The sequence below is a fragment of the Syngnathus typhle genome, linkage group LG6 (genome assembly GCF_033458585.1).
Source record: "Syngnathus typhle isolate RoL2023-S1 ecotype Sweden linkage group LG6, RoL_Styp_1.0, whole genome shotgun sequence".
NCBI classification, from domain to species: domain Eukaryota; kingdom Metazoa; phylum Chordata; class Actinopteri; order Syngnathiformes; family Syngnathidae; genus Syngnathus; species Syngnathus typhle.
Window position 1 is genome coordinate 12,247,998 of NC_083743.1, and position 27,552 is coordinate 12,275,549.

Consider the following 27,552-nt stretch of genomic DNA (forward strand, 5'->3'; position numbering starts at 1 on the left):
ATATATAGAGAAAGTCATTACTGTCCATCATGTAGCAAATGAAGACGTGTTTAGGTAAAGATGAATAGCTTCATTGACAAGGGAGGCTTGTTATGCAAGATCTGTTTGGAAAAGCGATTACAGGGGTTTAAAATTTCAATAAATATTTGATGGCCCAGGATGGCTGCCCACTGTGCGTGCGTGAGTATACATGCGGTGCACTAAGCGGAAGGTGGTGAGTGCGGCCTCTAAGTGTTTGCAAGAGCCTTTTGAGAAACATTACAAATAATGACGACAATGCCTCTTACAAGTGGGGAATCCTATTATCTTCTACCCCATCTTTATCTGCATATCCTCATTGGTCATTAGCTTCAGCGCTGTCGTTCTTCCAATTCTCATCACACCTCTCCTGCTCATGTAGGCCTACTGAACCAATTAGATGACCCAAGAAAATTTAAAAAAAGTTGGAGCACCTCTAATGATACCTCAAAGGTCAAGCAAAATCCCTTCTGTTGCTAGTTGTCTTCTGAATTGTTTATTTCTCACTGAGATTGCGTAATTGAATGGTAAATAATTGCCTTCATATATTAACTTTCTGGACTATCACCCTCTTTGGGTTTGATGTACAATCATTTTCAACTATCACGGGAGTGAGACAGCCACTAACACCGAACAAAAGTACTTGTAGACTGCTGGAGGCGATACAAAATCTCATTAGGTAGGTCTTAGCTACAAGAGACGTGTTGGGCTGTCATGATGTAAATCCATGCGTATCAACGTCAGGATGCGATGGGATTAAACCCACAAACACTGTTTTGCTGCTGGTGTGAATAAGTGTCTTGTGGGGATCTAGTGCATCATCAAAAATTGATTACCGTAGGATGGTTTCATTCGGATGTCCAATTAAGCATTCCGATATGAAATGGCAGTGAAGTCACGTCAGTAATAAATCACTTTAGTGATTTTGACAGGCGAGTGAAAATGGAAGATTGGTGAAAACTCCAATTATTTTGCTGACGGGTAAACAGTTGCTCATTGCAGATGTGATGTTGTCTGATGACGTGAGCCTAATGAAAATCTCGGAATATTGGATTGACAGATATTTCTTTCGTTGTGAAACGGTGTGCATGCAAATGTGTTTTAAAGTACCACTGAGTTAAGTAGTTTTCTTCTGTGCTTACAGAAACCTTGGAAAGTCAGGACTAAGGGTGTCATGCCTAGGACTTGGTAAGTAAATTTCACCTTGCCCTTGTCTCATTCAGTGAATCAAATCATTAAAAATGTTCATTTTGTGAATAAAGAGCTGTAGAATTTCAAAGTCAATTAGGATTAACAAAAATGGAAATGCATAGCAGATTAGGATTATCTAGCGAGGTCCTTCTCTTTGGAATAAGTGTCCCATATCGACCAATACCTTTAACAAGAAAAAAGAAGAGAAAATCCAAATCCATTGGCCATTATGACTGTGACAGCTACCTTGCTTTTGACTTGTTTGCTTCACATTAGTCAAAGTGGTCTGCTTCAATTTGATGGAGCTGCGCAGTACAGAAAAGGTCAACCGAATGGCAGCTGTCTGTCACACGTTGCGCCTTGGCTGGGCACGTTGATGACAGGGCGAGACGGGCTATAGAGAAAAGATGTTGTCGAGATCAGACCGGATGTGTATATGTACATAATTTAAAAATACACAATGGGACTTGTTGCTACAGGGATAGCCAGTATGTTTTCTGCGTCCTGTCAGGGTGCCCTTGTACGAGGCACTAAACGCCCCCAAACTGCTTAGGGGAACAACACAGTCAAGTTGGCCTTCACACTGACATCTTTCCCCTGAGTGCATGCCTGTTGGATGTTTTTTGTGCACACTGCATGCATGATTTTCAACAAAAAGACGACACTGTAAAAAAAAGAAGAAATTAGAGTCGTGCCTCCAACATTGAACGCTCCAAAAGCCTATTGTTAGTTTTTTAAAATGATTTTGATAATATATAAACAATGAATAAAATGTTTTTCTTTACGAGGGGGATTTTCAATTCAATTCAATTTAATTTTCTTTGAATCTTTATCCAGTTTTTTCAAAGCAAGCAACTCAAAAGTTCAGCATCAGCTTTTCAGATGGGCACAGTACTGTATGCCTCTTTTTCGTTGTTGGCATTCTGTAGCTCACTTCTTTTTATTAAATTTTAGTTTAGTCTCTAATTGCATAATGTGAGCCATTCAAGGCTATTAAGATTTCCCAGACAATGAAAAGAACTTATACCACATCCAGCATGAAATGAATTCATTTGTCAAATAGAAGCAACTTCCTTAGTCCCAATAAAACTGCTCCCAATTTAAATGAAATTGAAGTTACTATTTTCAACTCGCGATTGGCCTGGAGTGTCGGATGGTGTTGTTGACAAAATGAGATGATTAGCGTGATCAATCCAAACTTTGCAGGCATCTATCCTTTCAAAGCAATTCAGAACGGCCACTATAAGCTTTGAGCTGCTTTCAACAGATGCTAATTATTTGTGGACTGCGCACATCCAAACACACACAGAGACACGGATTTATAATCAGCATTATCAGGACCATCAGCACTTGTACACGAGCTCATTATTTTTTTCCAATTATGATGCCTACTTGTCACAGAGGAAGGAGGGCTTTAATTAATGCGTGCCATCGACTGATGAATGCTTGCAATATTTTGCTCTGGATGAAAACTCCTACAGTGCAAAAAGGCAGTGAGAGGACGGATGGGTGCTGGGGAGGACAAGTTACTGCAGCTTTTCATCCTCTAATGGACCCTCTCACTCACTGAGCGTGTCAAATTTTCACCTCCCCAAGTTCTTCCCTTTCACGCTCTCGTTTCTGAAGACGCTGACTGGCAAGGTTCGTCCGTAAAATCCAATGAGACTCATTTTACTTCATTAAGCTTAAGTAGGAAATGATATTAGCAACAGCTCCCAGTATGATGGTGTCTAATTATAAAGTAGTTCAAAGTACAACAAAAGTTCTAAACCAAAATAAATGAGATGTCCTGTGAATGTATAATAAGCATAAAGGCCATAATGAATTCATTTGTACTGTATTATCTTATATTGCCTAGTTTATATAACCAAAAAGTCACTGACGTGAGTTGTGAAGTTGAATTTTCAGCCCAAGTGTAACATTATTTTTAAATGGAGTTATGCTGTTTATGTTGCTCTCTCCGCCCACTGAAAGCAGCAGTCGAAATGTAGACAAGGCAGAAAAAAAACAGAACAGTAGTCAAAAGGTGATTCGAATTTTGTTCTGAAGAAGTCAATAAGAATTGTGCAGTGCAGTAGACGGCCCCAAAAATAGATCCAAAGGTTTAGTCAGTTTAAAAATTTGGCATTTGCGATTTTGTATCGTTTCACCCATGGAGATCTGAGGCTGCAATCCTCAAGGAACAAGCTACCACTTCCGGTTTCTGTTTTGTGACTATAACTTGCTTGAATCAGGTGTAAATTTTGAACCCGCTTTCTGACTTCCAATCCTCTCGGTTTCAGGAGCAACCCTCTCAAAGTTATCCGATTTACAGTTGTTGCATAGCAACCTAACGTTCATCCACCGGCGCAGAGAAAAAGCAATGTTTGACGTTCACGGGGATTCAATTTCCATCAAAGAGCCAAAACTCTGCTGATCTCTGATGTGCGCTGGCCTTGACACTCGAGCTCTGCAGGGTTTTCATCCCACACTGAGCCTCCCACTCAGACACAAAACACCAACTGGACATCCGTAGCAGTAATTACAATTCTGCCACACTGGAAATAGCTTTAAGGGCTGACTGAAAAGCCTCACGCTTGCAGAGAGATGTTCAAAACACACTTTTCACAGGTGAGTGGGAAATGTAGACAAGAAATATTGACTGCAAAGACACTCCACTGTGCAATCACATAATGGCTGTGGACATACAATAGCTGAGACTGTCGTGAAGTTTCCATGGTTACGGACCTCAACAATTTCAAATCAACCCCCATTACCAGTGATGAGATGTTACACATGTCGAAAACAGCAGGAGTTGCTTTGCGCTTCCACAACGCATCCAAGGGAATTATCTGTAAGTGAGACTAAATCACAGCTCAGAGGAGCTGTTCCAATCCAAATGTGTGGCTTCTGTTGTCATAAAGTTGAGCATGTGCTTAACTGCCTTTTTACTAGGCCTTGTTCATCCCTCGATGACACTGGAGCAGCACAAGTCAACAGTGGACATATAAGAGTTGTTATGTGTGGGAGTGTGAAAGGAAACATTGCTACATGGTGAGATTGTGTTGTTATTTTCTTTCGTGTTTGTCCTCATTGGTCGCAGAGGAGCTGGAAGCTTCACCAGATGACTCTGGGTGAGAAGTTGCTCACATCGTACAACATGTTTTCTTCCCTAAGGCACGATTGAGTCTAATGAATTCTGCTTAGGAACAAAACCCGCAACTGGGAGAAAATAGAGTTTGCTTATTAGCTAAACGTGTAGTTGCATAATGAATCACCAAGTATGCTGTTTGTGTGTGAAGCAAATAAATAAATAAATGGTTCTGAGAAAAAAAGAAACATTTGTTGGTTCAGCATTTTTTTTCCCTGAAAATAAACAAAAGGAAAAGTACATAAAATAGGATGGCGGCAGGTCACCTCTCCAAGAAGTTTCAGACTTGCTTCTTTATCTGTTTTCAAGCAAATCTTACAATCCCCTGAGCAACATTAAAAGCCATGCAGCATTTGAAAGTTTGAAGCAGACACAAATTTGCATTCCTGTCGCAGACAATTTTGTGGCAATGTAAATTTCTGGATTGCTGCAACACTTTTGAATGGGAAGCGTTTTCACTCACATCAGAGCTATATTAATAATTCACTGAGGGGATTTGCTGAGGAATTTCTCAGCTTGTGGTGTCTTAACCTTTTGCATGTCATCAGCATTGTTTATGTTCTAATCAGCAGCGCGTATTACACACGCTGCAAGATACGGGAACACCCGCTCACTCACATAAGCATCACTATTATAAAGCGCTAACAGGCAGTTACACTATTAATCATTCATAAAATGATACACTGTTTCTCTTGGGGACATGACAGCCTTGATAGTTTACACTCTCGGTCACAATTTACAAAATGACGCATGTCACAAAATGCTATTTAAAGTCTAATTGCTATTGTCACTTTCTGTTTTTTCGCCAGGAACATGGGTGACGTTTGGGGGTCAGATAACAGATGAGGTATGATGTTATTTTTCTCCCTATCCAATCCTTCATGCTTTTATTCAAGTAGAAAACTGCAAGGTGTGTTGCATGCCCAGTTGTGGCATCTCTCGCACACATGCACGCACACAATGCAAGAGACACACAAACAGTACATTTATGTAACTATATTATTTGTCTTACCCTAAAGACAATGCAATGGAGTCACATGTCTTCCTCCCAGCTATTATTCCCCAGTTCAATGTCACTGGTGACATACTGTCTCTTCCACAGTTTGAATTCTAACCAGGTTATGGAAATTGTATATGCACCGCTGGATAATCTTTGAGAACTATCCAACAATTAGTCCTTTGCTGGGTCAAAGTACTAACATTTGTCTTGATTACCATTATGTGTGTATCGTTCTTAGGAACACCCCTTCTTTATTTTATGTTGACGTCAACAGATCTTCACTATGCCTGATTAGGCACAACCACACAAGCATTGTTAGACAATACCTGCTGGCAACGTTTTATTGTGATAAATGATCACTGGCTCCACATGGTGGACTTTATTGTTGCCCTTTAATTAAAGACAATTTGTTTCTCTGTTTATATTAAAGCACTTGGTCAGCAGATGCACAATCAGGATTAGGCTCCGCTATAATATATCATGGTGATATCTGCAAAACAAAGGCTTGTCTAACAGATGGCTAGTCTTAAAGACACCATTGAGCGCGTTTGCATCATTAAATAATGAATGTGATTTTCTTTACTCCTCCATGGGCAGCAGAACCAGCAGCAGCAATCACAGACGATAGTTTAGACAAATGATAAGTTGGAAATTGGAATTGTTAACTGTGTAGTCATGAAGCTGGCATGTGGGAGGTTTGAGTAGCCTTTTTTTTATGTCAACCAAGAAAATGTATTCTGGTTTTCCTCACTGGATGATGCATAACGTCCATTCAAGTGTTCCCACACCACCTGAGAATAAACAGCAGCAACAACCTAAACACAAAATCTCTCCACAAGTAGCTCTGCAAATTCACAGTGACTCTCGAGTGATGAGTCAGTATACGAGGTGTGTCAGAACTTGTTAGAAATCATTACCACCCATTTTTATGCATTTGTCATGTTTTCATCTTTCATCATAAACACATTTAATGGGAAGCTATTGAATTTTACAGCTGATCCATTTGGCCTGCAGCAAAAACGCTCCACAAGCATGTACACAAAGAATATTTACTGCAAACCTTTGGTGGAAGCCTTCATCAATTACATATGACAGTAAGATTGAACTTAAACTAGAAAATGCAGTTATTGCTACATTGCTATTTGAGCAGAAGGAAAAGTTCCTTTTTTTTTTTTATATTACTTGGAAGACAAAATTGTATCAAAACCACAATTGCTTTTATTGTTTGTCGGTATTTTGCATTCAAATATGAAGGTGGCATTTTCTTCCTCAGTGTGAAAAATCTATTTGGGTACATATTTAATCTATCTTGTTGTGGAATTTAGCTTTTCGTCCTCACGGTTCAACTTATGTTGCCAGGTTGCAGAGCAGCTGATGACCATCGCCTACGAGAACGGGGTCAATCTGTTTGACACAGCTGAAGTCTATGCGGGCGGCAGGTGGGTGTTGTTCCAACTTCTCGGGTTTTCCGCACTTATGCTTCAACTCACATGTAAGGAGTATAGATGTCAACGGGAATTGAATTTTTCTTCAGACTTTGTGCTGCTTTCGATTTACAACAGCTCAAACATACAAAATACATATCATTAGGACAAATCCAAAATCGACATTGTGTATTACTCGTAAAAGTACATGAACTAAATCGAAATATAGTTCTAGTTTTTTTCATTCTGCCTTGCAGGGCCGAAGTGATTCTTGGAACCATTATCAAGAAGAAATGCTGGAGGTAATGACAGTATTTAAATTTCTGAACACAATCCATTTTAGTATTGTGACTTGGAAAAAAAAAATCAAGAACAGTCTGTGAATGTAATAAGGAGGACAAGAAAGCCAAAGCAACTAAACTTAAACTGTGACTGTAGACAGCAAAACATTTGATTTGAAGACTAGAATAATAATTTCGAGACAGACAAAGAGACGCTGTATCGATCTTGAAACTTATTTACCGCTGAGCTTAAAATCAATACAGCAAGCATCTTTCCAGGTTCCTTTTATTTTCTGTTTTGCTATTTTGTAGGAGATCCAGCTTGGTCATTACAACCAAACTTTACTGGGGAGGAAAGTAAGTGAGGAGTTCTACGCTGCAATTTCTTTCCGCCATGTTGGAAACTTTTGCAAATCTTTTTTTTTTTTTTTCATCAGAGCAGAGACAGAGAGAGGCCTGTCTAGAAAGCATATTATTGAAGGTATGCCTCAAGCATTACAACTTGTTGATCTTTTTGCTTTTATTAATCTAAATCAGGGGTGTCAAACTCTTTTTTTTCACGGGCCGCATTGTAGTCATAGCTTCTTTCGGAGGGCCATTATGACTGTCAACCCAAATAAATGTATGAGCACCTCACATTATATACAGTAAAAGCTACAAAACAAACTGACAAATAACTCGTTTTCAAATCAGACGAGTAAAAACTGGTCAACTATTTCAAAAAATATATATTATTAAAAGTGAAGACAATTTGCTATTCTAGTAATGACACACAATTTGTCTTTCCGGGCCACATAAAATGATGTAGCGGGCTGTATCTGGCCCCCGGGCCTTGAGTTTGACACCTGTGGTCTAAATGAACCCTCACGTGTGCTCCCCAGGTCTGAAAGGCTCGCTACAAAGGATGCAGTTGGAGTACGTCGATGTCGTTTTTGCCAACCGCCCTGACACCAACACGCCAATGGAAGGTGAGGCAGTAACCACACTAGGGTCCTGTGAAATTGCAATCACGTCAACATGTCCATTACTTAGAGTGTAATATCAACTTCTACTGTTCTGGGAGGTGTTTCTACAAAATCTTAGAGTCAAGGATAGCAATCTCCGTTTAAGTTCATTCTACAGTTGCACGATAGAGGTCTGGGTTCTGTTAGGTGGGGGAGTATCTCACCTCTAAGTTCTTGAGCTTTAGGTTAGAGTCCCGCTGTGGACAAAAATATGGCAACTGGTTGTTAGACAGACACTTGTTTGCTACTGTCAAGGTGCCCTTGGGGACCGGCCCTCTGCCCCCCCCAGCTTAAGTGGCGCTGCACTCTGTGTACCCATTTCACGCTGGCATCTCTTTTTGCATGCCTGAGTGTATTTGATTTGGTTCGCTGTCAGCTCAGTGCATGTTGAGCTTCCCTCTAAGGATTATTTCGGGATAATTTCAATATATTTTGAATTCAATCAAAAACTACTACACCAAAGTCATCCTAATGTGTCTTTATGAAGCTTACCTTGCTCACGTGGTACTTTGTCTCAAACGTTTAGGTATACAACAATTCTAATTTCTATACAGTGAGGAACCACTGATACTTCATTTATTTCTTTTGTAGAATTAAACCTTTGGTCCATTTTCTAAAGTTTCTCCATGTCTTTTGCTTAAATACAACCCTGCACTTACCTTCTGTAGAAACAGGAAAATAAGTGTGATGCTATCCATGAGGGAGATTGCGGTGCAATTAGAGTGATGCCGGCTTGATGATGAATGGCCTTAATGACAGTCCCGAGTCTGAGTTTTTGTTGGCTCATGCTGTCAGCACAGTTTGAGGTTAATTGCATCATTAGAGCTGCGGTAAGCTTGAACATAAACCTCTCAACGTGAGATTGTTAGGATGGTGGATTGGGATTGGTAACGAGTTGTCAGAAAACTACATTGAAAAATGCAACCGTGCATTGTGTGCTATCCCGTCTGGATTCATTTGTTGTTTACTTAACATTTTTGGAGAGAATACATTGGTAGACACTTTACGCAGTCCCACTCACAATTCCTTTTGTGAGGCCAAGATTGAAGCTATTCATTGTAGTTCTGAACCATAATGTAATACGGCCATAGCAACCATGATAAAACACATACTGCATGAAAAACTGTAACCAAACTAAATGATTTCTCCTTAGCAAAAATCAATCTTTTGGAAATGTTTTAAACCCATCAGCAAAAAATGATCTGACTAAAACACAAAAAGCAAATTAGGATTTTTTTACTGCCTACACATTAGAAAGAAAATACTTTTGAACCAAAGATATCGGTGAAAACCCTTTTTTTTTTTAATACAAGAAAATCTCCCGAGAGCAATATATTTTTCTTGAATATGTGAAAAAGCCATCAGTGATTAATTCATACTGAAATTTTGCATTAGGACCCCCCCCCCCCCCCCACACACACACACACACAAAAACAGACGCTTCAAAATACTATCCCACTCACTGCAGCCAACTAACAGTTTGCTCTTATCTGACAGAGATCGTCCGGGCCATGACCTATGTGATCAACCAAGGCATGGCAATGTACTGGGGAACATCTCGATGGACGGCCATGGAGATCATGGTATAAAAAAACAATTTAGTCTACATTTGCAATGGAACATTTTGTAATAAATAGCCATTGCTGACCAAAATTAGAATTAGTCTTGATTCTACTAAATTAGAACAAGTGACAAATATTAATTTGTTGACATATGAATTAGTGGATGATTGCCACCATTTGGTCAGCCCTCTCTAATCCATCTTCCCTCTCTTTAAATCCATCCCATCACTTGCTTCTTCCCCCCTTTCCTGTCTTCTACAGTGACAAAGAAACAGACTAATGAGTCCATGAGTCTTCCCAATTCTTACTGCGTCTTTGTTCTTGCAGGAGGCGTACTCAGTGGCAAGACAGTTTAATCTGATCCCTCCGGTGTGTGAGCAGGCCGAGTATCATCTCTTCCAGAGGGAGAAAGTTGAAGTGCAACTGCCTGAACTTTATCACAAGATAGGCAAGGACTCTTCACTGTCATCCTGTCATATTTTCACAGTTCTTATGTTAACGTGCCTCTTGTCTACTGCTGCAGGAGTCGGAGCGATGACTTGGTCACCGCTAGCGTGTGGCATCATCACAGGGAAATATGAGAATGGTATTCCTGAATCTTCCAGGGCTTCCATGAAGGTATGCACACTAATTGGATTTTGGTGAGTTTTTTTCTCCTGGTTCTTCCACAATGTTAGGTTAATTGAAGATGGATGAAATTTGGAGTGGGTTCAAATGAAACGAAGAAAAGTTGAACCAATCAACCTTACTTTTTATGATAAATTATTTCAGAAAACTAATGAAAATGTATTTGAATGAAAAAGTCCCTCTGCCTTTTGTTTTCCCTCTTTCTCGCTATTCTAGTCGTATCAATGGCTTAAAGAAAAAATTGTGAGCGAAGATGGGCGAAAGCAGCAAGCTAAGCTGAAAGAGCTCAACCATATATCAGAGAAGCTGGGCTGCACGTTACCTCAACTAGCTGTGGGTGAGTCAGACCAGCCTGTCCGCTGCGTTCGTGTTTGCCAGAATTATACTATTGCAACTAAAAGTAAACCAAGAACACCAACCCTATAGATAGAGTCAAAGACATACAGTTGGATCTAAAATTATAAATGACCCTATTAACACATTTTTGGAGAGATGAGCTGTCGTTCGATCAACGTATTATTTGTATGTATTTATTTTGCTTGTGAAAAAAATAAATTGACGTTTGCGCTGTAAATGGTAGCAGAAAACTCAAATGTAACACACTTCACATCAAGCAGCAGTTTATATTTGTTTAAGATATCATAATTTCTGGACTACAAGCTGCACCTGAATATAAACCGCACCAGCTAAAATTTGTGGAAAATCCTGTTTTCTTCATATATAAGACGCACTGGACTTTAAACCGCAGGTGTTTTAAATGAAATGTCCACATTTCTATTATCTGTACTAACAAAATAAATCATCTTACAAGATCACAAAAGTCATGACAAATCCATAGATAAGATGCACTGGATTATAAAACGTAAGGTTCAAAGTTTGGGCAAAGAATAGCTGTTTATAGTCTGGAATTACGACACACAATTGATGTTTACTGTCAAATTTAAAATAAAACAAAGAGAATCGAAAATTGTATATTTGAACAAAACACATGCCCTCACAAGATTGCAGCTTTACATAATGGGAAAGTTCTTTTAAAACTCAAACACGACAAATTAACCAGTTCTAGATAATAAAAAGTAAAGGTGTGCCACCAAGTGGGACGTATTCATGATTGCTGCAGCAGCTCATGCTTCCACCCTGTCCTGTCTGCAGCATGGTGTTTAAGGAATGAAGGTGTGAGTTCAGTCCTGTTGGGAACATCCAACCCTGAGCAGCTCACAGAGAACCTTGGGGCCATACAGGTGAAACCTTTTCCTTTCAGCTTTTGCACATTTTAAAACTGTCCCTGTCATCCATCCAACCATTTTACTCATTAGGATTCCGTCCACGGTACTCTACGTTATCGTATATATGTATATTTCTCACTGCCTCCCGGTGTCAATTATGCATCCCCATCCAGGTCCTTCCCAAGATGACGTCTCACGTGGTGTCTGAAATCGACCACATTCTGGGCAACAGGCCGTACAGTAAGAAGGACTACCGCTCCTAGACATTGCTTGTAGGACCACCAAGAGGTCAAGGTTGCTCCAGACTTGTCATGCTGCTACTACAGACCTGCTGTGGCCTGCCTGAGATTGGAACAGACCCCGCATTGCATGTCTTGGTCGGTGTGAGCCGTCTTGCACGGTTCCACGAGGCTCACCTCAGGTGCAACCTGACAAGCCTCTCATTGACGCTTTTAGTTTAGCTTAGTCAAAGTGGCCTGTTTACCATCACTCCGGAACATGTGGCGGAACATGTGGCGCAGCCTGTTCAGGACAGTATTCCTAGAGCAGGCGTGGGCAAACGTTTGTGCTCTATGGCCACATTTGATTTTGATTTTCAGGCCTAACATGTACCGAGTGACGTTGCTGATTGCAACACAATTGGACAATTGCAAACCAATTGGTGGCACGCTGGCGATTGACCCTGTCACCCCCACTGTTCTAATTGCCACATTGTAAAGAAAGAAGTAGATTGCTGTGATGGCTGTAGCTTGATTATAATAACACAAAGAGAGGAAATAGGCAAGAAATAAAGACACAAGTGTGGATATTTATATACAATATACACATACGAACTGTTTTGATATGGTGGCAGTCATACGTACTTTCTTGATTGCATCTCGGAGTTGCCACGCCGTTCATCTCTAATTTTTTAATCACAACAAAGATGCTTGACCAATAATGAAATTTTGTTTTAGAATATCCCACACGACAGTTCAGTTGCATTTGTTCGCTTTCCTAAGTGTGCAACGAGTGGTCATACGGGCCACGTCATTAGTAGATGAAGAAAGAAAAAGGTTACAATGTGAATGTAAAATTATGTAAAGAAAAATAGTTGTATTTTAATAATAAACAATTCATTTTCAGTTTTCGAATTAGTAGTCCTGCAGTGGTTTGAATGGCAATTCTTAGTCAGTGCCACAATACTCAGTCAGTGCCAGTCCCAAACTGGCATAAACATGTCGGGGTTGTGCCAGGAAGGTCATGTTTTGTAAAAACTTTGCCAAACAAATAATACGAGTAACTTACTGTGGTGTCTGCTCATGGGAAAACCCCAAAATTGCATCTTAATTAGGTCAATAATAATTTAGGGACTAACTCTTGATTTTCCCACAAGAATAATTTATATCGGTAGTCCTCGGTACAATTCTTTACATGCTTTGTTATGTTATTAACGGTTACGTGAATTGAATGAGATGCCATTGATTTGATGAATTAGAATTTATTTTAATTCATTATTTTTTTTAGGGCAAACAGCTAAATTAATGCAGCAAATATTACAGGGTTACTCTTGGTCATGTAAATGATTGGTGGGTTGGATTAAAGAAAAGCATACATGGTTGTACAGTATGTGTCCCACATATCATACTTAGCCTATCCATGCTCTCAAGTGACGTCTCTATGTAAGTATGGTGAATGGCATATCAGGAGCATTTCAAGAAAAAGTGCCTTGCATGAAAGTTAAGCCTCCATGCAGAACAGAAGATCCTGCATTTGTCATCCTTTGCTTTTCACACAGAAAAGAGCAAAGCACGATATTGGCATGATTGAGCTCGTTTTCAAAGACAGCTTACAAAACAGAAACAGTGAATATAAAAAGTCTTCATACAACTAACTAACTATATATATATATATATATATATATATAATATAACATAAAAAAAATTCTGGTCATTTCATGATGCAAAGTTGCAACGACGTAAACAAGAAATGTTAAGCGGGACTGACACACATAGAAAAGGCCAAATTATCTATATATAATAATAATAAATATATATATATATATATATATATATATATATATATATATATATATATATATATATATATATATATATATATATATATATATATATATATATATATATATATATATATATATATATATATATATATATATATATATAATAAATATATAATGCAATTAAAAACCCGAAAATGTCATACATTCTGGATTCATTACAAATCAACTCAATTATTGCAAGCCTTTTATTATTTTAATATTGCTGGTTATGGCATACAGCTTAAGAAAACTCAAATATCCTATCTCAAAATATTAGAATATCATGAAAAAGTAAACTAGTAGGGTATTCAACTAATCACTTGAACGTCGAATTAACTTGAAACACCTGCAAGGGTTTCCTGAGCCTTGAAAAACACTCAGCTTGGTTCAGTAAACTAAATCACAAGTATGGGGAAGACTGCTGGTCTGACTGCTGTCCAGAGGACCATCATTGACACCCTCCATCAGGAGGGTAAGACACAAAAAGAAATTTCTCAAAGAGCAAGCTGTTCACAGAGTGCAGTTTCAAAGCACATCTGGAAGGGGGGAAAAAATGGCATTTAACAGCGGTGTGTAGACTTGTTTTCTTTTAACATCTACCTTTGTGCACTTGTTCCATCTTCTACAGAGGGAGGACATCCATGAAAGTGTAACTTTCTGATTCCTTTATAAGCAGTGTGAAAGGGCCTTTCATTTGAGCATTGTGCCCACTTGTATGGTCCCAAATGATTCAAACCTGCTTGTCTTAATTAATTCCCACTGGTTACATCAGGGGTCACCAACCATTTTGAAGTATTTCTTGTGTACTGATTAATGTGAAGGCCTACCAGCTCTACACATAGTTCTGGAATTTGCACAAACTATAATGAATCATGTAATTATTAAAGACTAGTACTAATAATCAATGATAATCTGGAGACAAGAAATATGATATTTTTTAATTATTTACAATCTTGCAAATAGCTTGATTGTGTGCAGTTAGTAGGCCTGTATAAAAAGGCTATGTAGTCTTAATATGAACATAGATGCATGTTTTAGTCTGCTGCTTCGGTACCACAAAGCACAATTAAAACGAGTGGATTACTGCTGAGTCCCCCCATAATTTATGGCAAAGGATTTCACGATTCCGTTGGCCAAATGTAAAAATGTCGCTCCCATGTGGTCAATGGAGGAACTGAATGACAGGAGCGGTAAAGCCTATCATTCTAGGTGCATTTATTTTCATAGCTATTTTCCTCATCTTAGTTTCATGTGAAATGTATACCTGATGGAGCAAACATGGCTATTTGCGTAATGATTTTAACTGACTTTATGTTAAAATGGCTGACACCACAAGCATTTTCACGGGTACTGTAGTGGCATTTGGAGCTGTAGTTGAATTTTCATGTACAATTTATAGAATACTAGGGTATGCTGTGAAACAACAAACATCCAGAAGCCTTGTGCATTTGAAAATCGTACACTACTGTATATGGTGATTGGTTAATACAGTGTTTGATGTAAATAGTTAATTTTGACATTGCAATGTTGAGTCGCTCATTCTCAAAGTGTATGCTGAAGGACATTCAGGTTGTAACAATGAAAGTGCTCACTGGGCTATTTCATTTGTAAGACGAAATGATTCATTGACAAGTTACTCAAGTTGTCACGTCTGCTCTCGCGGTTGTTCTTGTGGAGAATATAGCGCCACCTAAATCTGACAATTTATTGGTCTTTATATGGCAGTGGCTCTTAAACTGTGGTCAGTGTTTGCACATTACTGTATTGGATCACTTTGTTCCAAATGCAGTTTTTGACAATCTAGGCAGAAAAAAACAGATCACTTAAAAAGGTGGGTTACTGTGATGTGCTGTGGTCATGTCACTTGTAAAAGATAACGTGGCCTGTCCTACGTAAACAGATTATGTGTGGAAAGAATAATTATCTGTGGAAAGAAGAGTTTGTGTAAACCACTCAACTGTGTGCCTTGAGAGCCTCCAAGGATGAGGAGTTTAATTATGCTAGTATGAGGGGGGACAAAAGTTAATGTTATGTTAGTCGAAGAGACTTGAGTAGTCTGAGGAAAGGTTATTTCATTTAAAACTAAAATACACATGTCCATTCTTGTTTATACTGAAAAGATATCACTAATTGTGAATGGGAACGTGGTTTTCATTGAGACCACGTCAAACGTAAGCATCTTATTCCACCTGCATTTATCTGTAAATAATGAGATGCAGAATAAAGGCTTTGCCAAAGGAAACAAAGTCTCTCATTTTTTGTAGTCCTACAGTATCTGAAAATGTATCATCAAAACTAGCAGGCTGACCAAATAAGAATGAAGAAAATGATCCATCAACACACACACAGTGATCAAATATGATGGGTTATTTTTTTTAATTGTTACAAAAAAAAGATACACCTGGAGCGACAGCTTCCAGATTTTTGATCATGAATTTCATGAAGTTGAAATGTGATACTGTTCCTAATTCCCAACTTTAGTAAAAAGTACTCAACCCAAATATCCCACCCTTCCTCCCTCCATCATCATCTACTTAGATCCGGTGGAGAGCAGAGCGATAAGTCCCGAGGAAGCGCCGATTGACAAGATGTAGTTGCTGGGGAGGGAAATAGTGCGTTAAGGCAAAAATTCCCCTTCTTGTTTGTTTGACATAAAACACTTTTGTGCAGGATGATAAGAAAGGATACACGGCAGGGTTGAAGTTCTTGAGCAGGAAGAAGGATGCCACGATGACAAGCACCAGGAAGAGGGTGTTGTTGTAGAAGATGGAGAAGGTGGTGGCCTCGTAGTCGGCTACCTCATTCTTCTTCCAAAGAATCCTGAGCAAATAGAAAATAAAAAATAGATATATATTGTGAGAAAGTAACAATGTGTTCATTTTCAGCAGCACATTTTACCTCTCATCTTTCTCCTTGCGGGACATCTTGCGATTGTCAGCTTCAGAAAGCTTCCTGGTGACCTCCCGGGAAACAGCATCCTCACGTTTCTGCGCAACTCTGAAAGGAACGGCAAAGGAAATTGGACAAGAAGTGGCGAGAAGGATTGTTCCGAAACGACGGCTGTAGCTGGTGATTTGTGCAATCAAAGCAATCCAATCGCAACAAAACAAGTTTGACAAGTGCCAAATTTATGCCTGACTTCAAATAGATGCCTCAAAACAACAGGACACTTAATGACCTTTGCAACAAACATGACCACCACGTGTCATGGTAGGAGACGGTAACGCAACACGTCTCACATAGAAAGTAGACATGGTATCTGTAGAGCTGATGTTGGGGTTAGAGGAAAAAATGTGTTTTCTACACTTGATACCAATGGGTGTTTTTTGCATTAAATTCACATAATGAAGAAACAATACTTTGTTACTACAGTACACCAATTGAATATTTGTCAGTTAGGTGTCCACACATTAAGGACACTGTTTATATTGGTCCAACTGAAATACGGTGTTCTGTCCATCTTACTTGTGCTTGAGAACAAACTTGACGTTCTTGTAGGCAAAAGCCACAAGGTAGGTGCTGGCCAGAGTCATCACAGTGTACAAGAATGCAGACTGGACAAGATCCATGTGCCAAATCCTCCAGAACAACCCTTGGAACACACAAGAACCAAATCAAACACATTTCAGTGATTTGCTTTTTGTTATCTATGGAAAAGCTTACCTGTAGTAACACAGTTATGCTAACGTTATCTGATCATTGCGTTATAAGTCACTTGTGGAAAATTACAAATTGTACAAAGTTTTAGTATCGTGTGCGACGTCTTTTGATTATTTATTTGACGCTTGACAGTGTCGTGGAGTAGCATTTAGCAATTAGCTGCTGCAAAGTATACTCACAAATGGGGATTGCAGAAACAATGAAAGCATTTGCGTAGAAGAGCGCGGTGGACTTTGTCGATAGGTTTCTACTGAAGTCCTGGAGAAGAAGATCTTCCTCTGACTGCTGTTTATTGTTGACTTTAGGCGCCATAACTGTGAGGAGCGATTGATCTTCCTAGCTGACTGCTCGGCTGCAGACACAAGAGGACTGACACGTCGCTAGGAGAGCTCAAGAGGGACGCGTCAGCATTAATCCGGAAGTGTACCACTCGCTTTCTTCTTTGGATTCTTCGCCCAGGAACGGGATATAGCGTACAATTACAGTGTCGCCCTCTACAGGTAAAATAGTTTATTTCATATGAATACCTAAAGTCGAAAAAGAGAAAAAAAAAAAGGCTTGTGAAGTACCTGAAAACGATACTTTAGTAACAATCCAAGCATTTTAACAGAAAATAACATTGGAAGTAATCACCCGGTAAAAATTATTTGAGTAAATCTTAAAATTATCTGACATTTCCTGCATAGCTACATCAAAAAAAAGAGTGGTTAGAAGAATTTTGATTGATTGTTTTTATTTAATGTAATTCTATTTTTATTAGGGATTCATAATTAGTTTACATGAGTGGCTTACAGTCAGTGACGGCCTTAAGACCAAATAAAAACTGTAACTATAATGAAAAATCCAAAATGCAGGACACGCACGCACACAACATGATTTCATGACTTGAAAGATGCTTAACCTCCTTCTATAAAGTGGTATCAACTTTCTCTTTCGGCAGTGCCAACAAAGAAATCAAACATTAAAAAATGACACAGCAATTCTCTTCTTGGCAGAAATGTGACTTCATCATGACTCATGCGTATTTTTCTGCTAAACCAACTTGTGTTACTGCAAAATCAGCATTGTTGGACTCCCTCACCAATATTACTTGGACAGAATAGATGCTTTTAGAGCAGAAAATAAACCTGATGCTTGCATGACACATGATTTCAGCAGCCATGGAGTCATTCATCAATTTATGAATTAATGGAGAAGTGTGCCTCTCTACTTCTTGCTATTCACATTTTACAAACTAGAATTTCTTAGAAACAACTAACAACATGCAGGTTAAAGTCAAACAACAATATTACAATGCATAACACTTTTTTGTCTATTACAGAGATAGGACCAAGTCACACATATGCAAGTCTCAAGAAAGTCTCAAGTCTTAACCTTAAAGTCTCAAGTAAGTCCCAAGTCAAGTCATTTTTTTCTTGGGCCAGTTAAGTCAAGTCACAGATTATGTCAAATCAAGTCCTTAAATAGGTCAAGTCACCTTATTATTGCAATTTTACCCGCAGAATCTGATTTTAGTAATGTGAAAAGACAAGATATAAGTAACTTTAAGTAACCATCATTGTCCAATGTGTCTAACCTGTTTAAAAAAGATGACAATAATTTGGATTTGCACTGTAATGACTGATATTCAGCAAGATACACCATGGAATAAAAAAGAAAAGAAATTACCTCATACAATGATTTATTGACAGCTCAATCTAAACAAATCAACGTCTGCCGACAGTGTCTGATACATTTGAGTTGCAAATATGATAAAAGAATCTGAAAAAAATCTGAAAGAAGAAACGTATCAAAGAGCATTAGAAACATTTGATGTTTCATCTGTAACATCTGGAGACACCAGAGCTTACATATCTTGCACTTTGCTGTCCGTCTTTTGCCGTCATAAAGGTAATTACGATAGCCGAAGGTGAATAAACACGTTGGGTACGTAGAGAGCGCACGACTGATTGATTGACAGGGTAGTGATCCAATCATGACAACGCCATTTTCAGCCTGCGCTCCTACTGTGTTATCGATATTATATATTTTAAATGTATTATTAGTAATTTTATATTCAAACTGAAAACATAAACTAAATAACACTGAAGTCATTCAAGTCATCGTGTCTCAAGTCAAGTCCCGAGTCTTTAACTTCCAAGTCCAAGTCCAAGTCGAGTCTCAAGTTTTTTTTATTTTTTGTCAAGTCACAAGTCATCAAAACAGCGACTCGAGTCGACTCGAGTCCAAGTCACAGCGACTCGAGTCCCCATCTCTGGTTAATTGTTATGCAAATGTGTATGCTAATGGGTTTGGTGCCAGTCTAGACGGCACCAAGATGGCGCCGGCCGAGACGGCGCCATTTTGGCTGACGCTATCTTAGACGGGGTATTGTTATGCTAATGTACATGCTAATGTGCTGGCGGCGCCATCTTGGCTGGCTGGGGCCATTTTGGCTGGCTGTGGCCATTGTGGATGGGGATATGCAGGGCTATGTGTTTTAGGAGCCAGGTGTCGGTGCACCTAATTTGACATTCAATAGTTTGCGGGAGCCGTTCATGTGCACCTAATTTGACATTCAATAGTTAGCGGGGGCCGTTCAATAGTTTGCGGGGCCCTAATCGTCTCCAAGAGTCGAGTCAATTAAAAGCCTGCATTTACTGAGAGCTGAAGGCCGCTGAAGGCCGTGTATTTCAGTATATTTGATATGCCTCCAGCATATTTCGTATGTTATAATTTGTTTAGATAGTTTTATGAAAGTAAAACTTGGTGCCATCTAGACTAGCACCAAACTCATAAGCGTTATGCATTGCAATACCAATGTCAAGGAGGAGGCAATTTTTGCACGACTATCCAGTAGTCTTATTGGTCTGTTTGTTAGTGTACAATTTGCTAGTTTGTTTGTTTATTTGTTTGAAGAATCTATAAAAAAATGGTGCGATCCACTGATATTCATCACACATACTTGACCTTCAGTTTGGCAATTATGTATTTTAACAGCACCTACAGCGCTGGAGAATTTTTGGATTTGTACATAGTTTCTTTTCTATCTTTTTAATGGGCACTGAGAACAATGTTTCCAGCAGAATAAACTACTTTATCAGCAGCAGTGGCAATGTAAGAGCTGTCCTCTGGCTTCAGCAGTGAGGGGCCGACTGTTTTGAGAAGATGTTTTGTGGGGTCGGTCATGTGACTGCCTGGCGCGGCCGTTAGATTTGTCAAATGGGGTCAAACGTCATTGCTGAAACACAGTCATGTGACACATGTCTCTCTGACAAACTAAAATAAATTGATTCCGCATGCATTAATAGAGAAAATAAAAGTAGCGAGTGGACTGTAGCTCAATTGTTCAAGTAGTCTTCTTAACAAAATCATTCAAGTAAAAGTCAAACGCATTGTGCATCAAAACTACTTTGTTAAATGCAATTTATAGTTTAATGTAATGGAATTGCACATTTTACACATCTCTGTAGCTACGCAACACCTTACTTAGGTCGACAGCCGAAATTTTAAATTTAATTCCATCTGGAATGCTTCAAGGCCTGACCTTTTAAGCGTCCATCCTGCTTTTCAATTTTCCCGAGTGCTCCATTGCATACAATACATGGGAGCTATCCATTACAATGTGACTACGTGGAGAATATGAATGAAAATAGATTAAATGTTCATGATTTCTCCAGTAGTAGGTAAATTCAAGTCTTGAATGTGAAAATGACTCAGGAACATTCCAGTAACCATTTGCACGAGGTCATCATGAGCTACGCACGACTCTTTTCTCGTCCTTATGTTGTCATCCAAAGCTTGCCACTGATGTGACATGTTGTTTGCTGCTGTGGACCAATTGGAAATAAGGAGACAGACATTTGACCTGCTGCTGCCCCCACATCATAGCTTAGCCCCCCCGCTGCGCTGCTCTCTTTCTTAACTCTGTTTTCAGCAAGCAGCGTGTGTGCGTGTGAGCTTGAGAGCGAGCGTGATGCATCCAGGCAGGTTTGCGTGATGTCCCTGTCATTAAATGGGGGTAGAGCTTAAGGATTAGCTGTGCACTTCAGGGGTGCAAGAGGGAGGAAACTAGGAGAAGCAGGAAGAGATTCCAAATGGCCTGCCAACACAATGCCAGCTTCACTCACTCTCCTTCATGTTGATTACTTTGGCTTTGGTGAAACCGCAGGCACACTGACCAACGCACGCACGCACATGCACACGCTAGACATCCTCAGTATAGTGTGTCTGGCAATAATGTCGCCTGCAGTGTGTGTATGACAGATCACCTAAAGTAAAGCCCTTGTCTTCCTTTTCAATGACTTTGTGACGCTTGCCTGAAGCTAAGATGTGGGAGTCCTACTTTACATCTGCATGCCACTACGTCTGTGTGTGCGTGTGTATATGTGTTAGTGTTTCAGGGTAAATAGTGGTGTGACATTAGCCTTCTCAGGCAATAGTAGATGTCAAATTACATTGGAAACGGGGTGTTGGGCAACCTCTTATTTGTTCTGATTTTGCAACAATAATATAAAAAAATTGCTGTTACTTTCAAATTATTATTATTTTTATATCAATAATAATAATTATGTCTGATTGGTTGTTTTGCCTAAGGCATAGTGGTTAGGAAGGAAGATGGGGCCAAACAGGGCTGCTTTTTTTTTTTACTGATATATTGTCAGCTCATACCAGCACTTTTATCAAATATTAAAAAACAAAAGATTTGGGGATGAGGATTTTCTGATATATTGTCAGGTCATACCAGCACTTTTAACAAATATTAAAAAACAAAAGATTTTGGGACGAAGATGCATTTCCCCGTTTAACTTTAATATCAAATGTGTGACTGCTTGCTATCGCTTCTTTTAATAGGCCTTCTCTTTGAATATGTGAGGCATAAAAAGTACGAAAAGTCAAATATAAAGCAAACCCCTTGTGTAAAACCGCTTTGATGCTCACTGAACTGAACTGAAGAGACACATGATCACTGACCACTATTTCATAAATGACAGCAGTTCAAACCGTTTGCCTATCTGAAATGTTGGTCAACTTCCAAATTGTACAGCCTCGAGGCATACGACCTCAGAGTGGCATTGTGTACCCCTGGTTAGTGCATGTCTCTTATAATGTATTATATTAAGCGTCATCTCAGAGGTGTATTGAGTTGACCCTTCAGAAGCAGAAGCAACGAACTGAAAAAGCGACACGCCACCACTCATTAAAACTAACATTTTGCTTGATACATTTGGTTTCAAGTACAAGCACACAGACAAGTGGTCACATGCTCCATTTGATGGTTCGAAGCAAAATATAATTTTATTAAGGTTTTATCGCTGACATGTGTCTTGTGGCCAAAGTGAAACGGCTCACAGAGAAGGAGCTCATGGGCATGTCTTTTGTATTCCTTCATTTCCTCCACAAGAATGGGCGCATTCCACAGTGCACAGCTTTCTTCTCCTTATTAAAGCTGAAAAGGCGCTAATGGAGTCCATGACTGTGACTTTCCTCATAAAATGAGACTATAACTAGATCAGAACAAGCAGCATTTATGTCTCGCCACGAAAGCACCTAAAATTACTTTATATTGCAGAATAACACAACAGATTTGCACAGCTCTTAGTTGAATGCAGTTGTGCAGTTATTTCTCCCAGACGTGTCACAAAGATTTTCGCAATGTGGGCACAGACGGAAAAGAAGTGAAAGCATATTTCTTAAATGGATTGCATCTGGCATGTTTGCTGATTGATATTTTCAACTTGAATACATCATAATGTCTGTCGATTATTTGTGTACCTCCTTTGTGTCCTGCGTGTGATTACTGAAGTCTCTCTTCATGTTGGCTCAATGAAAGAAGAATATGTTCTGTTATAGCTGAGGACAGTGGTGCTGTATTTAGCTGTGAAAAAATGAAATGACCACTAACCACTAAAAACAAAACAAAAAATCCCAGCGACCACAGGGACATTTGGATCTACTATATTATAATTTTGCCGCAGATAATGTTCATGGCAGCAGGCCTAGAAATGTATCTGCCTCACATTTATGAGGTTTAGGTTTTGAATCTCAGCGGGGATACCAAAAACATTTTTGGTTACTTCTTATTCTAAATTAGTCCTAATTCTGAATTTAGTGCGCAAACAAAAAAGAGTGAAGAACATTATATCCCTTTTAAGGTGTGAAATTCAAAGCTAAATGTGCCAGATCTCTATAGAATCTTAAATAATCAACAATGCTGCTAATGGACAACCACTTTGATTATGTTACATTAGCCAAAGAACCCACCTCAACTTTGGCGTAGTTAAGTTTTGCCTAAATGGTTGCAAATTCTCATTGGTAGTGCATGTCCTTGTGTCCTGTGATTAATGACCACTCTCTGTTGACTCTATCGGAAGAGTACGTGATCTGCTGGAGTTGAGGATGTGGATGTTAGAGGGGGTTCTTTTTAGTGAGATGAAGGGATGAAAAGGGAGTGGAATACTTAAAAGACATATGTTTACACTTTGTGCCTACTTTGGCCATAAAATGTTTCCTCACCTCCTAGCTGTGTGCGTGTGTACCAGCACGCACATGTGCTTGTACACGTGACCAAAGAGAACAAATGTAAACTTATTTTAGCAGCCCCACCCTCTTCCATTACCACACACACACACACGCACACGCACACAGGCACAACTAATTAGTCCTTTAAAAATCAATTGTACTCTTGGGAGGCAATACATTTTTAGCAAAGCAAAATTATGCTTTTTTCCCCTTTTAGCAGTGCAGACGTGTTTCAGAGGTGTGACTCACACTGTACGTGTGGAGGTGTAGAGATTATTTATTGGGTCAGCCAGACACGGGCGCTGAGATACAAAACTATCCGGATTGCGATGACACAGGCTCAGCTTCCCGCAAAGTTATGGTGACCCTCCAGGCAGAGCTCAGTCCCAAAACAAACCATCACGTGGTTTCATTCCTTCGCTTCGATAAACCTCAGATTTCACTGTGTGCTCATACAATAAGCAGATAAGAACAGGCTGCTCTGTTTTTCTTCATGTGAACGCAGACCATGCAATCAATTTGCACAGTTCTTCATCAGTTCAATTTGTTACAAATGAATGCCTTCAACAATAAGAGTAAAGAACCCATTCTGTTTCACTCTGGATCATGGTTGTCACTGCTCTTCTCAACTCTAAAGCAAATGCACTGTAGAGATGTGTAATGAGCTGGATTTACACTGTACTGTATGATTCAAAAGGTTCTGTTTTGGTGACATTTTAGATATGTATGAAAAGCTATGTGAATTGGAAAAAAAATGGATTGGAATGGACCAGTTTGTGGTGTACACAATTTCTGTCTAGTAAATACTTAGATGGATGGAATCTAGACACCGGCCATTGCAAATACAGCGTTAGGTCACAAATTGGCTGTAGCTCATCAAGCTTGGCGTTAGTGAAATACACCTATCTATGGGATATACACACACCTGCACCTTGCCAAACAACACAAATAAACACACCCGCTGTTACAGAGACATCTTAGACAATTACATCAGTCCACCAGAGGCGTGTCTATCTTTAAACAAGCAAAGTAATTGAAGAGAGCAGCCAGAGGAGTCATGTGGAGTTTGCCCTTGGTGATTTAACAGGGCAAGAAATCAGTGTTTATTAAGTGTGTGATTCGTGTATTGCTTTACATTACATGTTTTCACTGTCTGATGTTGATGTGCGGTTACCCACATGTGATTCTACAAATGTGGTGCCATTCGCGGTCCTCTATATTATTATTTTTTATTTATCCAGTATGATACACACAGTTCAGTTGTATTCAACTTTTAAGTTCTTTGAAGTTATTTAATCATTTAAAACTGTTTCTTTTCAAACTTTTATTAGGGGACAATTTTGATATAACTTCATTCAGCAATTTGAATTGAATCACTAAGTAATTTTTGGGGGGTTTCATTTTCCTATCTTTAAGTACAGTTAACACATGGGCCTTCTGTGCCGTTATATTTTGATGTTGGTCATTGAAATGGTACTTGGTAAGGCAAGTATTTTTTTTGAGGTCGTACTTGGTGTAAAAACTTTGAGAATCAATGAAATAGTCACAAAATCAGTTAAGTAAATCAGAATTGGGCTCTTGGACTTGCAGCGTAAATCCACCCTTGGAATGGAAGACGTGTATATGCTTAAACCTTTATTGGGATTTTCACCCAAATTGAAAAGTTTCTTACTTGACACGTTCCACCCTGCCACAAAGTGTCACGTTTTGTAACAGTGATCAAAACAATCCGCCTAGTCTCTTCATGTTCACGCTTGAAGATGCTCTGCACATAATGTGTTGTGTGTATGTAGACAATGTGTAGCGACATGAGGGCTAACCTGCTGCCAGCTCAGTTTGCATCCGAAGCAAAGCGGCAGCAAAAGATGTTGACATTTTGGCAGTGGAGCATTTGGCATCTGAAAGGTCATCACAGTGGATTTGAGAGAATTGTGTGTGTGTGTGTGTGCGTGTGTGTGTCCACTTGCCTGCCAAAAAATGTTAAAATGTGTCTTTCTTATCAATTCTGTGTGAAAAGAGCAGCAGAGGGCTATAAACAAAGAAGCAGGAAGTGCTGGACACAGCACAAACAAAGTAGTAGGAGTCCATGCCACACACACACACACACGCATGCATGTCTGCAAGCACGCACACACATTTATATTAGTACACACTTGCCTTGTGCCGTATCATGCAGGATGTATTTGAATGTGTGTAGACTATAATGTAGAATTAAAAATTTGCTGTATTCAAAACAGTGAGTTAGTGGTCTGCAATTCTGAGTTTGCTAGTTCAATTCCAGGCTCAGGATCTGTGTGAAGTTGACATATTGTTCCCGAGCTGGGGTGGGTTTTCTCCAAGTACTCAGGCTTCCTGCTGCTTTCCCAAAACATGCATGTTGGTTGACTGATGACTTGAAAATAGTATGAGGATGTGAGTGTGATCTTGAATCTGTTTCTACGTGCCCTACGATTGGCTGACAAGTTTAAATTTAGCTAAAATAGGCTCCAGCTCAGCCATAACCCCAAAAAGGAGAAACGACCCAGAAAATGGCTGGATTGCAAATGAAATGTAGAAATCAAATTTTCACCGCTTACTTTATTATATTATTCTTTACAATTAAATTAAATGGAGCATTCAGGTATAGACACCACATACTCACCAATGACAACCTAATGAGATTCTATACAAGAGTAAAATTTTTAAACAACTTTTCAAAGATAATTATGCTTTCTTTTCCTTTCTATTGTCAGATGGGCATTCATTTATTAATAAATATTGTGGCGATGCGGTATTTATCAAAACTAGTAGCACAATTGAATGAATCCACAGTATAAGATCATGTATTTCACACCAATGCAAATGATTACCTCGGTCTCTCTCGGTGCCTGTCAAAGTTGCAAACATTATTACACAACAGTGTGCACTATTAATATCTTTCATGTACTGCCCTTTTCCATTCCATCAGAGAAAAACAAGAACAGATCATTCCCACCTGTTTAGATTATTTCAATATTTACTCTGGCTGTGAATACACAACAACCGCAGGGGCAGAGAACAAACTTTTTGTGAGAATGTTCTGAATGTGATAATTTCAGACCTAATGTTTTTCAGCTGTCTTTCAGAGACTGTTGTGTGATTAAAAAAAATTATTGGAGAGATGGTTTGGCCATTGGTTGACTACCCTGGAATCAGCCGGGTGAATGTTCCCGACAAATATTTATTCAGTGTTTGTCATAGTGACTTTGGAAATTTCATTGTTGTTCGTTTCACTGAACTGGGAATTGAAATATTTATAGGAGACTGTTTAAAGATAAACATCCACTTGTCTGGGTCCTACAAATGTCACATTTCAAAATCATGTGGGATCTCATTTTCAAGTCTGCATGCATTTTTCCTGTGTGCTGTAACGTGCGGTTACTTGCTGGATTTCCCTGCCAGAACACACTGTACCATCAAAGCCCTATTGATACAATCAATTCAGTAACTATTCATCAGTGGTGTGAAATAACTCGAGGCATATGTATCTCCATACATGGAGTACGTTTCAAGAGTGGTACAAGCGAAACCGCTTGATTTGGTTTGATTCAGTGGGATTACGATTCAATTTGATATGGTAGCTTTTGGTTCCGATTCAACCCACTAGCCTTGCTTGGATTTTTAATTTGAAGTGGGCCTTCACAACACGTGGCGCCGCATCCCTGTACCAGATTAAAGGATGTTTTTCGTATGTGTGTTTGTTTGCAGCTGTGCTGTTGGCTATAATTTCTGGTGAACCTACCAACATGCCTGTGATGTGTTGAGCTCTGATTTGTGCAGCACACCATATGGAGAAGCCTCTGTAGTCCTCTGATGCTGCAGTTGCAGAACATGTGTGAGATAACGCAATTCTTCTTGAGTTATTCCTT

The 27,552-nt window shown here is 39.2% G+C and overlaps 2 protein-coding genes across 4 annotated transcripts in view; one reads left to right on the forward strand and one right to left on the reverse strand.

Moving 5' to 3' along the window:
* Nucleotides 1-13,438, forward strand: part of kcnab1a (potassium voltage-gated channel subfamily A regulatory beta subunit 1a) — a 44,153-nt gene extending 30,715 nt beyond the window's left edge. The window contains exons 3-15 of one of the 3 annotated variants that reach the window (XM_061281389.1): nucleotides 1,163-1,206; nucleotides 5,149-5,186; nucleotides 6,699-6,778; nucleotides 7,021-7,065; nucleotides 7,357-7,401; nucleotides 7,482-7,525; nucleotides 7,926-8,012; nucleotides 9,546-9,631; nucleotides 9,938-10,058; nucleotides 10,134-10,228; nucleotides 10,454-10,574; nucleotides 11,390-11,478; nucleotides 11,637-13,435. In XM_061281389.1, the coding sequence (XP_061137373.1) occupies nucleotides 1,163-1,206; nucleotides 5,149-5,186; nucleotides 6,699-6,778; nucleotides 7,021-7,065; nucleotides 7,357-7,401; nucleotides 7,482-7,525; nucleotides 7,926-8,012; nucleotides 9,546-9,631; nucleotides 9,938-10,058; nucleotides 10,134-10,228; nucleotides 10,454-10,574; nucleotides 11,390-11,478; nucleotides 11,637-11,726 (985 nt within the window). In that variant the 3' untranslated portion in view covers nucleotides 11,727-13,435. Of the gene's footprint in view, nucleotides 1-1,162; nucleotides 1,207-5,148; nucleotides 5,187-6,698; nucleotides 6,779-7,020; nucleotides 7,066-7,356; nucleotides 7,402-7,481; nucleotides 7,526-7,925; nucleotides 8,013-9,545; nucleotides 9,632-9,937; nucleotides 10,059-10,133; nucleotides 10,229-10,453; nucleotides 10,575-11,389; nucleotides 11,479-11,636 lie in introns of all 3 variants that reach the window. The other 2 variants (XM_061281386.1, XM_061281390.1) reach the window with 2 other exon arrangements.
* Nucleotides 13,439-15,856: 2,418 nt separating this feature from the next.
* Nucleotides 15,857-17,567, reverse strand: ssr3 (signal sequence receptor, gamma). The gene is made up of 5 exons (XM_061281411.1): nucleotides 17,344-17,567; nucleotides 16,970-17,096; nucleotides 16,403-16,501; nucleotides 16,193-16,324; nucleotides 15,857-16,101 (listed from the first exon to the last, which is right to left on the reverse strand). Exons 1-5 carry the CDS (start codon nucleotides 17,474-17,476, stop codon nucleotides 16,035-16,037), a joined length of 558 nt encoding a protein of 185 aa, XP_061137395.1. The 5' UTR covers nucleotides 17,477-17,567; the 3' UTR covers nucleotides 15,857-16,034.
* Nucleotides 17,568-27,552: the final 9,985 nt, after the last annotated feature.

Bases quoted from the DNA above. Each gene is read 5' to 3' on its own strand.
- ssr3 (XM_061281411.1), bottom strand. From the start codon at position 17,476: ATGGCGCCTAAAGTCAACAATAAACAGCAGTCAGAGGAAGATCTTCTT. The intron at 17,097-17,343 runs GTGAGTATACTT...GTGTGTTCCAAG, and splicing joins TGTTTCTGCAATCCCCATTT to GGTTGTTCTGGAGGATTTGG. The intron at 16,325-16,402 runs GTAAAATGTGCT...CTATTTGCTCAG, and splicing joins CGCAAGGAGAAAGATGAGAG to GATTCTTTGGAAGAAGAATG.